Genomic DNA, 13,863 nt, shown 5'->3' with positions numbered 1-13,863 from the left:
AGGTGGCCAGTCAGGAGGTGTTCAAATCATGACTTCTAGAGTTTGTGTTTTCCTCCCAGACGTGGAGGAATGAAAGCTCAGAATATTAAATGTGAAGCTTGCTAGTGCAAAGCTTCACACAGAAAGAGGTTGGGTGGGTGGAAGCTCATTTGAACACGATTGCAGGAATTTCTAGAATTCTACCGAGCTGAAAGACTGGGTTGTGTGTGTGTATATTAAAGGGAGAAGAAATCACATATTTTCACTGAAACTCCAAGATTGCTGGGGTTGACTTTTCTGTAAGGTCATAGAAGGCTTACTGTGCTATCTTCTCACCTATTTGTGTATAGGAGTCCCCCCTACACATGCCCCCCCATGACACTTTAGGGGGCTCTCACGATGACCTCCATCCTCAGTTCCTAGTTAGCTCTCTGCTGCAAGTCCTGCTTCTAACACACTCACTGAGTATGTTTTACTCTTTTATTATCTCAGCCTGGAAGAAGGGCTCAGCCAAAACTCACTCCCTGGCTTTCTGACTGAGGTCACCCTTTCTCCAGAACCCCCTTTTGCTGCTTCCAGGCATTATTGTGGTGAGGAAATGTCACAACTTGGACCCCATGCAGGAGCTCCCCAATGGCTCATTCTATAGGCCACCTCCCCCACAACTTCCTAAGCCTGGATCCTTTCTGTAACAGGCGCTCGCTTCCCCCAACTATTCTTTAATTTCTTCCTTGGCCTCTGGATTTTGAAATGATTATTCTGTTGGTTTCAAGTTCAAGCTGTCAGGCTGGACAGGATCCTGAAGTCAGTCAAGTTCAAAACCCTCATTGTACATAAAAGGAAACTGCGGCATGGAGCCTATTCCTATAGCTTTCCATCCCCAATTTCAGGACACCTTTCCTTGAGTGTCTTCTGTTGGGGTATTTGGAGAGACAGGTGACATTTTTCTCCCTGTGTTGTCTTGGAGTAAAGTCCATTCTTCACTGAGGTAGAAAGATAAGCTAGATGACTCCCATAATTATATTATCAGGAGGCACTTGTGCTATAAAACATTCCCCGGCTACTTCAAATTCCTAGACAGCTTACATAAGAAATAATTATGTATTTTTTCTCTTAAGCATAACTAAAACTGAATCCAAAATTGGAAAAGCTCAGAATCTTTATTAAATGTGAAGCTTGCTGGTGCAAAATGGGACATTCACAGTAATGTGGCACACTATGTAAAAATGGGTACAAGGTTGGTAAGTTGGCATTAGAGAGAGACTGGCTTAAAAAGAGAAAAGTTGGTAAGTCAAGGAAGGGTATACATTCTTGTGGTGTGTTCTGGGCTTGATAATTCTGATTTCAGAAAAAGGGAGGGAGTGTATCTTTCTTTTGGGAATCCTGCCACTTTCTAACCTACCAGCTAGAAATTTTCATGTCTCTGCATCGCCCCAAGTTCACATAGGACTCTGTGGGCTCCTTTGGGAGCTGTGAGTCACCACTTATATAGTACAGTGGGAATGTAATTGAATGTCCTATCACACAAAGACTAGAATAGTCATAAGACTTCTCAAAGGCCAGCCCTGTAAGTTTTATCAGGGAAGCAGAATCTGTGGTCTCCAATAGGAAAGTCTGGGCATGGCTTTAGAGATTTTCTGTAACCTGGGGGCATTTGGCCAGTTCCAAAAGCACCCGTGTTTGGACTCTCTGCCAATAGGGAAGAGGCTCTGGGCACGGCAGTGGTTCCTGACAGGAGCACCGGGAGGCCTCTTATCTTTTTGGTTTTCACAGTGACCGTAAGCCAGTGCTGGCTTTTTGTGATGGGGGACCAGGTACGGCAACCATGCTGCAATGTACTGGACATTCTGCGTATGCCGCAGGAAGTCCTGGTTAACACACTCATACCTCAGCCAGGGAGACCAGAGGCGGTGGATAACCCGGGAATTATTTTACAACAACTTGTCTTGTGCTAACCAACCAGATGAGCCAGTGTTAGCCGGAATGCAGGCAGTAAGAATTCCCTCTGCTTTTTAAGAGCTTGTAAAAACAATTTTTTCTTAATAATTCCAAGAAGAGTGTTTTGCGGGGAAAGGCCACAGCTGAATAAAGACCTTATTTTACACTAACGTCTACTTGTAGAAGTCACAAGTCACTAATGAACTGGATATAGGTGCTTTGAGAAGTAAGGATAAAAGCTTCCCTGTTTAGTGCTGATGGTGGAAGTGAAGCTGCAGAAGTGCCAGAGTCAAAAGCTTTGTTTTTCTGAAACCATCTATTGCAAAGAATTTGCAAAATGAAATATTTATTTTACCCCCTTTAAAGTATGAATATCATCTTTTCGATGGGAATTCCAGATAATGATCTCTTTCTAAAATTGAAAGTCATATCCCCCCTCCCCATGGAAACTGTATACTGTCTTGTCATAATTCATATGCACAAAACATGGCACGTGCTTTAATGCAGGAGCAAGGTGTGTGTGTTTCTTCGGTGCACAGCCATTGAAGTGTTTGTCACTCCTCTGCCCAGGCTCAGGAAGTGGGAGTGGAGTGGGCCTCAATTAGCATCCATCTCTGTTCAAAGCAGGAATGAAAGTGATGCTGTTGGACTTGAGTGGATCACGAAAGAAGCAATGTGCTTGGGTCCCAGAGGACCTTTTCATGACTGAGGCTTTTTATTGTTTATTTGCGTCTCATTGATCTCTCCTCTCCTTGGGAAAGAAGATGAGCGTGAGCGGGAAAGGCAGTGTTGCCTCCTGATTTATTTGGTCGAAAAGAGCCTGTGAACTCCTGCCTCTCCACTAGCCAACACCCTCCACCCCATCCCTTTCCCCCACCCCCTGCACCTGCCTCCAGGCCGGCACAGAAGCTGCTTGAGGGCAGGGATTGTTTTTCACTGAGTCCCCAGCCCTTGGAATAGGGCCTGACACAAGGCAGGCCTTCAGTAAATATTTGCTAAGCGAATTTATGCAGTTAGATGGAACCCTAAGTATATTTCTATTTGCTTAAAATATTCCCCCCTTTTCCCTAGGAAAAATAAGTGCCTTTTTTACCCCTGTAAGTCAAATTTTCATAACATTTTACCTCTCAAGGTATGGGGAAAGTTTTGGGAAGATTTTTTTTTAATCACACTGACAGCTAGCTACTCTATATTGACTGTTTAAACAGAAAACCTTGTTCTGCTGTAGGCTGATTCCTAAAGTAAGTAACTGTGACCTTTGCTTTTCATACCCTGGATTTTTATTGCCATCTCAGCATTCTGTCATTGTTTTTGATCCCATCTAAGTGAGACTAGTCAAAGGGAGAGGAATGATGAAAGTGAAATCAGAAAATTATTTTGGCAGTTAAGGGAGGAACAGCAAATACCCAGAGTGAAAACCAAGATAATAGGACCAAAAGACATCTTATTTCTTTATAAACTCCTCTTTGCACAAAATGATCTAACGCAATCACGTAAACAACATCAGCTATAGAATCCGTCAGCCAGTTTTGGGATAAAGTGAGTATTAAAAGAGATTACGTTTATCTAAGCATCGACAACTGTGGGTCTAGTGAGTCTCTTACCGGAGCATCGGCGGGCCGCCCTGCCCTTCCTTTGGGCTGATGGATGTTAATGTCCTCTGCTGACCTTTTTGTTGTTTCCTAGTTTGACATCCACAACAAGATCGAGTTCGGATGCTCTGCAGGGGCGCTATGCAGCTCCTGAACTGGAAGTAAGTTCATTTCCTCTTCTTGATCTGCTTTATCTTAGAAGACCCATTTCCCAGGAAGCCTTTTTATGTTTATTTACATCTTTATTGATCTGCATTCCATGATCCCAAGAATACAATTTTTGTATAAAAAAAATATCCTGTATATACTATGGAATTAAAATCTTTGATTTTTCTCCAACAAAATTGGCCTCCTGTGTGGCATCCTGCCGCCCACCTCCCACCAGGCAAGCTGTCCGTTGTTCTTTTCTTCTGTCTTAATGGAATTTCTGTGGTTTTTTTTTAAACTTCCGATCCGTTCCTCTGTGTTATACCTGTCTGTGCCCTCCATGCATGGCACAACCGCGAGGCCATGTAATAGCTGTTCTGAAGGAGGAGAGGACGGTGGGGAAGGGAAGGAACCAGCATCCGCTATGCCCACGTGGCTGAGCGTCTATACATTAGCTTATTTAAATGCGTCAGTTCCATCAGGTTGTCATTTCATTGGGTAAAGAATTGTGAACAATAGGTGTCCAAAGAATCGTGGTCGGCAGATGCCAGTTGTTCGGCTGAGTGTCTTATTTTATTGTGCAAAAGTCTTTTTCTGGGGCCCTCGATGGAACGCCCACCAAGGTCTGAAAGGATGGAGGCAGCCAGAAGGCTCAGCCCTGACCCCAAGAATGGGAAGAATGGGAAGTTCAGGGATGGCCAAGACTTGTGGCTCTTGCTATTTCCAGGCACTGTTCTAGGCGCTACTTCTGTCATTTCATTTACTCCTCATAAAAACCCAGTGAGGGCTTTCTCTCCATTTTGCCAAGTCATTTAAACTTTTGATTTGCCAGCATGCCTGTTCCTCACCACTGCTACCCAAGAGCTCAGCTGCTGTCTCCTGGCCTGGCTGGGCTGGTGACCCGCCTGGCATCCTACCCTGGCCGCATCCTGACAGCTTTCCCTGAATTTAAGAGCCCTGGTATATCTGATGGGCACTTTCTTCTGCAGCTCTGTCTTTGGGGATGATCTTCCCTGCACCTGACCTGGAGAGAGGGAACCGTTATGAAGGGTTGTCAGTCTGCCAGCATCATTCACCAGCTCTTTCTGTCACTTAAAAAAAGGGGAAACTGCTGAGTCTGAATAAGAGAATGGTCTCTAGAAGGCAGGCATTTGTTCTCAACACTGACTGGGTGACCACCTGCTGGGGTGGTACCGTCTGGTTTCAATATCCCTATTGTGCACAGAGTTAAAGTGCAAAGAACAGCAAGTCTCTAAGTAAGATTTAAGAGAGGATGTTTTTTCTTCCAAGGAAAAAGCCCCAGTGTTTCCTTCGGAAGTGGAGAGCATGCAGGACGGAAGTCGGTTTGCTCTCTTTGAATCACGTTTCACAGGATGCACTTTTGAAAGAGGGTTAGTTTCTCTTGGTAACTTAAGCTTCAAAAGAACTAGGACCCCAGCGCACCATGTCTTGGGCCCCCTGAATGAATTAGTGTGTCTTCGACTGTGTCACTTGATCCAAGATTTTGTCAAGGCCAATCCCTCTGTTACAAGTTCCCTTGATGTAGGGTGGGAAGCAAGGACGTAGCCTTGAGGTGGATAAATGGGATGAAAGCCTAGGCTCCCATGTCCTTGTCCTAGGTTCTCTGTTCTTTGTAGTGAAAATATCAGCCAGAGTGCTGAGGACCCAGCACTTCCCAGACCATCTTGGTAGATGTAGTATTTCTTATTTGTTTACTAGAGTCCTGTAATCCTGTAGTTATTTTTCACAACCTGGTATTTTAAAAATTAAGATTATTGTTTTGAATAGGTTAAAAACATGGTATGAAATTTGAATGGTACCAGGTGCTCTTCAAAGGAAAGCACCCCACCCATTCCTGTCCCCAGCACCCCTGTGCCATAGACGCAGCCAGATGAGCAGCCTGGTTTTTAAGGAAACGTGGAAGGCCTCCTGCTTCCCGATCCCTTAGCATTACCATTGCTGGTTCTGTCGGCTCCACCACCTCCTACATATCACATGCTATCTGTTGCCTCTTGTGAACCATGGACCTTGGGGTTCCCATCCTGCATTCGTGTCCCAGCTCCTATCACTAACGTAGTTGCTTGACTTCGGGCCACTTGTTTAATCGGCCTGACCTCAGTTTCCTCAACTATAAATAGGTTAATAATCCCAGCCTCCGAGGTTGGAGAGGGTGATGAGTAGCGAGTGGAGCAAAGCACCAGGAGTGAGCTTTTCATGAGCAGCTGCAAAGGCAGTTTGATGTTAAGCGTATTTATTAGGGATCAACACAAGCGGAAGGGAAGAAGGGGAAGGGGCAGAAGTGGGCAGAGGGTGATGTTGAAGGGCTCCACAACCGGGCAACTCTGTGCTGACCGAGTGCTCCGGGGCAGATATAACCCAGCAGGGCTGTCCTCCAGGAGACAGTGGCTGCTCCCTTACACCCCTGCTGTGAGCAGTCTTTCCTGTGGGTTGCCCAGGAAGGGCTTGCCCTCTGGCAGGATGGTGCTGCTGCTGGGCAAAACCTGGGGGCTGCAGTCTGGAGACTGTCTGCTCGCAGCAGTCGGAGTGACAGCTCACCTCCATGTCCATTGTGTTTCCTATCACCAGCACCCAGAGCATCTGGGAAGAACAGATGCTTAGTTAAAACCCTCTGGAGGGATAAAGTGTGCAGTTCAGGGCCTGGGATGTAATTCAGTGGGGGAGGGCTTGGCACGCAGTGGCCTTTAGCGCTTGACGGATGTGGAGAGCAGAAAGCAAGCCACCTGACTGTTGGTTTTGCTCTCCCAGGTAGCTCGGTGTTGCTTTTGCTTCGGTCCCTATGGAGAAGGTAAGTAGAGAACTTTCCGTCTCTGCCTCTGTGTGGTCCTGCAGACCTGGCTCTAATCTGTAGGCATTTGGGATTCAGGTACAAATAACTGAATAGTAAGCGGGACTTTTATTCCAAAGCCAGTTTACTGTGTACATACTTTTCACATTCTCCCAAAGGGTTGCTGGGTTATGTTTGTTTGTGTTGGTGTTATGGCAGGCAAGAAATCAGTCTAATATTTTAGTTCATATTTAAGTTATACAGTGAGATTTAGAGACGCAAAATACATTTTTTAAAGGAATGAAAATTTGGAAAATACCAAGAGGTCCTGACACCTTGATTTGGACCATTTATTTCCCTCAATTTAACTTTTCTTCTTGGAATAGAGATTCCCAGGGGCTTGGGAACTCCTGGTCTACTCTCTCCCTTTCTTCTGAACTTATAATAAGTTTTGTGTTTTTAATGGCTTTCTTTTTTTCTGCACTATTAGAAAAGTGGGATGTGTCCAGGCCAGGTAGCTCAGTTGGTTAGAGCATCCTCCCAGTATGCAAAGGTTGTGGGTTCAATCCCCGGTCAGGGCACATACAAGAATCAACCAATGAGTGCATCAATAAGTGGAACAACAAATCCATGTTTCTCTCAAGTAAATAAAAATAAACAAACTCGACTTGATACCTTAATAAAATTTTTAATTAATCCATTAAGTAGGTGGGATGTTAGGTGACTCACCCTGTTCAGGAAGGTTCTGGGGTGGGGTGGGGGACTTTGTGCCTCTGGCATAGATGAAAGTGCCTGGGTGACGTCTTTTCTCGGGCCCCCCGAGTTGAGGCGAGTGTGTCCTTGCGTGAGTGGCAGGGTGCTGGGCCCACTCGCTGAGCCGATGTGGCTTTGTGGTTCGCAGACCCTGAGGAGCAGCAGAACATGAAAGAGGGCCCGGGCGTCATTTACGACGAGAAGCGGAGCACCGTCTACAGCTATTCCTACTTCCATGGAGTGTTCTTTCTGGCTTCCCTCTACGTGATGATGACAGTCACCAACTGGTTCAAGTGAGTGGCCTGTTTCGTGGGTGTTCTAGAAGGGGCAGTCCTTGTAAGAGCAACCTAAGTCCTGTTCTTTAGAGTGCTCAGACACAGATCAGGTCTCCCCGAGTCAGCTAAGCCATTTCCCAAGTCACGCTGTGCTCCCTTGACAGGCAGGTCCTGTTCCTAAGAGTCTCTCGCACGCTTTTAACCCCGGGAGGGCCTGCCAGGTGCACTGCAGGCGCCTTCACAAAAGGCAGGTTAACTGCTTGTGGGCAGTCTTGAAGAACATAGGAACAGTAATGGAGGAAGCACCTGGAATTCTTAAGTAACCATCTGCGTTTTAAGAATTTTACTAAATTTATTGGGGTGACACTGGGTAATAAGATTATAGAGATTTCAAGTATACAGTTCTATGATAATCATCTGTATACGCTGTGTTTTCATTACCCCATCTGCTTTTACAAAAGGAAATCTCTTTTCTACTTTGTATTTTGTCTTTTTTTTCTTTATAGTTTCATTACAAAAGTTTAAAACATCTTAAAAAAACAAGCAATATGGAAGTATAAAAAGTAATAGTGACCCCCCCGTAACCACTGCTAACAATATGGCGTGTATCCTTCCATTCCTTTCTGGGCGTTTACAGGCCTTTGTGATTATGATTACACATTTTGCCCCCCTTGAGGGTTTTTTGTGTGTGTTTTTTAACTTGATAGTATATGATACACCCGACTTTCCCTGAAACGACATAGAGACTCTTCTTGAATCATACAGATTTCTTTTCGGATTACTCTCTGACTGATCCAAAGTTCCTGTTGGACCACGATTTGTTGTAAATTAAGATGTACGTAGGATGACATTTAGGCTCATGGTGCGTTCTCTTATTCATTCACTCAACACGCATTTGAGTGGCCCCTACGCCCACACTGTTCTAGCGGCAGGGCTTACATTTGTGGGGAGACCACGGTCCTGATCAAATGCAGCGTGTCGGGTAGTGGTGAGTGCTGGGGAGGGGAGCGCCGTGGGGTGGGGGGCGGTGGGGGGCAGTTTCCAGCGCAGTGCCCGGGACGTCTTCCCAACAGCCTCCTGAGGGCCAGGATAGGGAGCCAGCATCGAAAGCTTCCCAGCGATACGTTGAGAATTCCTGGCTTGGGAAACTTAAGAAATGGAGGGAGCCGCAATCAGTCAGGCAGATGATAACGAATGCTGTGGAGGAAGTGGAGGAATTGGAAGCCTCTCACACTCCTGGTAGGATTGTAACATGGTGCAGCTGCTTTGGAAAACACTTTGGCAGTTCCTCAGAATGTTAAACATAGAGTTACGATACGATCTGGCAATTCTGCTGCTAAGTATATACCCAAGTGAAGAAAAGGCACGTTTATGTCCGCACAAAAACTAGTCCACAGTGTCGCAGCAGCAGCATTGATACTAGCCACAAAGTGGAAACAACCCAAATGTCCAGCTGATGATGGAGAAACAAAAGGTGCTGTGTCCAGACGATGGGACACTCCTCAGCAGTAAAAAGCAGTGCAGTACTGATACATGCTGCGACAGGGATGAACTCCGAAACCACTGTGCTGAGTGAAAAACCAGTCCCAAGAGACCACATGATTCCGTATGAAAATGAAAATGTCCCGAATAGACAAATCTGTAAAGACCAAAAGGCAGATGAGTGAATGCCAGGGGCGGGAGGAGGGGAGGAAATGGGAGGGCAGCCAAAGGGTGCAGGGTTTCTTTTTGGGGTCATGAGAATGTTCTAAAATTGATTGTGGTGGCTGTTGCACAAGTCTGTGTACATAATAAAAGTCATTGAGCTGTACACTATAAATGGGTGTGAATTATATGTGAATTCAGTTGTTAGGAAAACAAGAAAGGCTGGGGGGGGGGGGCCCAGAAGCAGGTGACACTTGGTAGGAGAGACCTTGTCTTCCTGCTCTGACCACAGCGGGCTCTCTGTTTCCCCAGCTATGAAAGCGCCTACATTGAAACCTTCTTCAGCGGGAGCTGGTCCATCTTCTGGGTGAAGATGGCCTCCTGCTGGATGTGCGTGCTGCTGTACCTGTGGACACTGATTGCACCCCTCTGCTGTCCTTCTCGCCAGTTCTATGTGTGAGGACCTGAGCAGTCCCCTCGGTTCAGCAGGCCTGCAGCTGGAAGTGACGTCCTTTGAACAAGTGTCCCAGGGGTTTGAGCAGTGACTGGCGCTTTTTGAAAAGCTGGCATCCCTTGACTGGCTTGAGTGTGTTTGAAGAGGCTTTCAGGGGAAAAAAAAAAAAATCACCTGATAAGCTTTTTAATTCTGAAATTCGAAAAGAAACTACCAGGTTATCCCAAAAGAATTGAAATTTTCAACCAAGCTGACCCTGAGTGGTACTATATTTTGTATGTGTCTTACCCTGAACTGGGGTAGTGGTTAGGCTAGTGTTTTTCTTCTGCATGTTTTTACCAAAACAGAATTTGGAGTATGCCATCTCACAGGGATAGGAATTTACATTGTGTGGCCTGCCTGTCGTGCTTATCCTTGGAACAGAAAACATGCTAAAATCTTGAGCTCTGATCCCCTGACAGAATGCAGACCCCTGCCTACACCGCGACCTGCAGGACCCTGTGCACAGCCCCCTGGTATTTTAGGGCACAAGAGGGAGCACCCGCTTTTAACTCCACCCGTGCCGCCTCCTCCCCGCCCCCAGACGTTCCCCTTTGAAGGTGTGCTGCTGGGAATCACACCTGCCATGTCCTCGGTCACCTTCCCAGAGGTCCGCTGTCGTCCTTTCTGGGTTCAGCATCTTCATTATAATGTGAAAAAGCACAATTTGCTATCACCACCTGTGTGATCCCCCCCCCACCGAGTCATTGCAATAATTGACTTATTTGTGGAGTTAGTCACATGATGATAGAACAATATTCTTGTTGTTTCCTTTGTCTAAACGATGGAGGGCTCTGGTTCTTACTTGTTCATGCTATTAATAGTAATAATACTTTATTAATAGTAATAATACCTTTATCTGAAAAGTTGCTTCCTGGCTGAAGCCTGCTGTACCCCTCTCAGTTGTTAAGGCCACGCCCCAGTTTCTCTTCTACCTGAGGCCTTTGAAATGGTAAAAAGCAGAGGGCTTTTAATTTCTAGATCTGTAATGGGACCACACCATTAATGCAGTATGGGATTTTTTTTTGGAGTAGATTTGCTGAGGTGGGGATCACAGGCAGCACCTCAGACAGGGCTAACCAAGTAAGGCTGTTAGACAAGTTGTAGAAGGAAAGGTGGGTGGTGAGGCTATGTAATTAAGCCATAACTAACATCTACAGAAATTTCTAAAATACATACTTGTAAGGTTATACTCATGGGCTGCCCAAGAAAATGTCCATTTTCAGCGCTGATGTTGTCAGTCAGGAAAGAGTTTACTTGGTAGAAAGTCCATTAGAGACCCCAGTGGAGACACCGTGGGGACGCTCCTGTTAGTATTTCATGCAGGATGGAAAGAGCCTTCAACCATGGAAAAGACGGCCCTGTGCCCTCCTGGAGGAGTTGGGCAGAATCGGGCCCCACGTAAGCTGGGCTCCAGTGTGCCAAAATGCTGGCTTTGGAAATTAGCCAAATTCTTCATTTCTACTTTTTCCCCCTCCTCCTAAGAAAACAAAGGAGAAAAACAAATACAATGGATGAATTCTTCTGGGAACTTGCCTTATTGACAGTGTCTGAGATTCAGTTTTAAAAGGCAGTTGTGTGTGAGAAAGAGCCTTTTTTTAGGCCAGGAGCTCTTTGTGCTCAGCAGTTGAAAGATGATCTGGAGTCAAAATGAATATCTGCCACGTGCAGCCCCTAGAAAGCCCGTGGGAGTGGAGCTCTGTGGGTGGGGACAGGCTGAGGGAGTGGGGCTGGGTGTGTAGCGGCGGCTTCCTGCTCACTGCAGTGGCCGGTGCAGTGACAAAGGGCTCTGAGTGAGCCTGGCCTTAGGAAAGTCCACGAAAAGAGGCAGATCAAGAGCTGGGGTTGTGTCAGTAACAAGTTTTGTGAGTTTTTTTTCCTGCTAGCTGGGTCTGGTAGCCAGCTGTGCGACTTTGGAACTGGTCCTTAAGCAGGTCGAGGTCAAGCTGACAAAGTGGTGTATTTCTTGGCTGGCCTTTGTCGGCCTCCTTTCCCTGCAGAAGGCAGCTCAGGGAAACACACACAAAAGGACAGGCCAGTGGCAGGCCCTGGGAGCTTCCTTCCTTAGCCTGCCCAGCCAGCCCTCAGTTTCCAGATGCTTAAGACTTGGTTTGTGGCCTGAAGTTCCTTTCTAAGATTTGGTCTGACACAAGAGGAGTAGTTACAGTCACCTGGTTTTTATTCTCAACTGAGAATTTAAGCAGGTTTATCTGAATGAGCAAGAGAGATGCGGATGTACTCTGAGGATGGCGGGCCTATAAATTAAGTTGGCTTTCATGATTATTAAGGGTCATAAACAATACTCAGGCCATGAGTCAACATTCAAATGTAGGTTTAAAGAACTTACGGTTTTTGTGCTATTGTGGCTTAAGAAACTGGAAAAATATTGCCAATTTCTTTGAATTGCTATAATGATGGCGTTTATTTGATAAATTCTTTTTTAAATAATAGACTTTCACTTCCTACAACTTTTTGTACGTGACTTAAAAAGTACATCCCTGGAAGCTGCTGGTCAGACTCTTTAGCAATGAAAGCCCTGACAGTTTTAAAAACTCTGTGTCTGTTTCCTCTGTGCTACTCATCTGATGTGGAAAATTTCTCCCCCATCATTCCCATGAGTAAAAGACTAAGTGGGGACGGGGTCCTTTCGGGAGCCTTGCTGTTTACCTAGCCGCGTCGCCTGCCGAAGCCCGGAGACTTTTCTGTCCGGGCTTTCCTGCGCCCTGTTTTATCCTGGCTGGGTCCCTGTTGCTGGCTTTGGCTTCATCCGCAGTTTCTTGAAGGAATTGGTCGCCCGGTGTATTGGGAGCTCGTCGGTGGTGTGATTAACCGCGTCCACGCGGACCTGGGAGGGTGGCGTTCTGGGACTTGGGGCCCTGGCGCCCCCAGGAGTAGCCAGTCGGGGCTCCCACTCGTAATCGTTTAGTCCTGGCTCCTCAGATGTTCCTTCATTACGGATGACCTCCGTGTAGTGCTAGTTCCACCCACCCCAGTTGTCACCCTCTGCCTTTTTAATATGCCTTTTTAAAATTACGTGCTTAATTTTGGCCAGAAGTTTACTACCATTGGTGCTCCATGTTACCTTCAAAAAGGGAATTCCAGAGCCTGCATTTAAGCTGCCTGGGCTTTTTTCTCCCTTGACTGCCTTTCTAAATAGCATCTCAGTTTGGTGTGCATTCCTGTGCTACACCCCTCTTGGAAACGAAAGAGGGTTTATCCTGTAACTAAGAAGGGTGTGACTTTGGAGAAAGACCCCAAATGCCCAGAGAGAACACTTGGCCTTCTTTATTTAACCAGGGAAAGTGCAGTGGCCACTTGGTTCTCGGAATTCTCTGTAGGACATTCTTAGTTTGCCAATAGCACTAACTCCCTTTGGCTTTGTTCTTAAGGCCATCATGTTTCCTGCCACCTTTGATAAAATTGTAAAGACTCAGACGTTTTAATATAGTTTTGCATTTCAGGCAGAGATGGACTCTCTAATGTTAGACCTACTTCACAGGACTGGAGAGCTATTTATTTACACACATCTTCTGAACTAATGCTGGACATTCTCAAGACCATTCTCGTTTTTCTTCGTCAGTAAATCATTTGCAGAGGTGTTCATTTTACCAAAGAGGTGTGTTTCTTTTGTTTTGTCTTAAGTATAATTCTTTCAGGAAAAACTAAATAGGGGAAGGGGGAATTAAGAATACATATGTCCAAATTCACTTCTATGGGAGTTTAATCATATTTATGTGAGTAAAATTATGGAAGAATTCTTGAAGGTAATCCTTTGGCATGAAGGATCCTGGGAAGTCTCTCAGGTAAGGAAAGCTGTAGCAGATGGGTAATATATGTCTTGAGAGCTATTTATAATAAATTTAAGAGGATTGTTTTGATTTCCTTAAATAAAAGTTTAAGGGTTTTTGTTTTTTTTTTTTTACTTTACAGAAAAAACTCTACAAAAATTTTATAGTCATAACTTTGTTAATTTTTTAAAAATTTTCTGAAACAATTAGTTGTAGCCTAATTATGTGGTTATGTTTGCAATATTAGAATTTTGAAAGTGTAATACGTGTGGTAAATCTACTGTTTGAAATTCGTAAGGGTCACAGATATGGTTAGAGTTTTGGTAACTTTTTAAATAGTTTTTCCCCCCCTTTAGTCACAAAGACAACTATGGATTTATATTTGTTTTTTTAATGCTAATTTTTCTATGAAGCGTCTGAAGTTGATGTCTTTTCCTATGTAGAAAACTCAAAACTTGTTAACTCTGTA

The 13,863-nt window shown here is 45.2% G+C and overlaps 1 protein-coding gene across 1 annotated transcript in view; it reads left to right on the top strand.

Moving 5' to 3' along the window:
- SERINC5 (serine incorporator 5) overlaps positions 1-10,308 on the top strand; it is an 86,387-nt gene extending 76,079 nt beyond the window's left edge. The window contains exons 9-12 of the mRNA XM_087815434.1: positions 3,604-3,670; positions 6,423-6,462; positions 7,343-7,487; positions 9,426-10,308. Coding sequence (XP_087671560.1) covers positions 3,604-3,670; positions 6,423-6,462; positions 7,343-7,487; positions 9,426-9,573 — 400 coding nt within the window. The 3' untranslated portion in view covers positions 9,574-10,308. The remainder of the gene's footprint in view (positions 1-3,603; positions 3,671-6,422; positions 6,463-7,342; positions 7,488-9,425) is intronic.
- Positions 10,309-13,863: the final 3,555 nt, after the last annotated feature.

The sequence above is a fragment of the Miniopterus natalensis genome, chromosome 3 (genome assembly GCF_054644295.1).
Source record: "Miniopterus natalensis isolate mMinNat1 chromosome 3, mMinNat1.hap1, whole genome shotgun sequence".
Taxonomy (NCBI): Eukaryota; Metazoa; Chordata; class Mammalia; order Chiroptera; family Miniopteridae; genus Miniopterus; species Miniopterus natalensis.
This window is presented reverse-complemented; position numbering and strand designations above follow the sequence as displayed.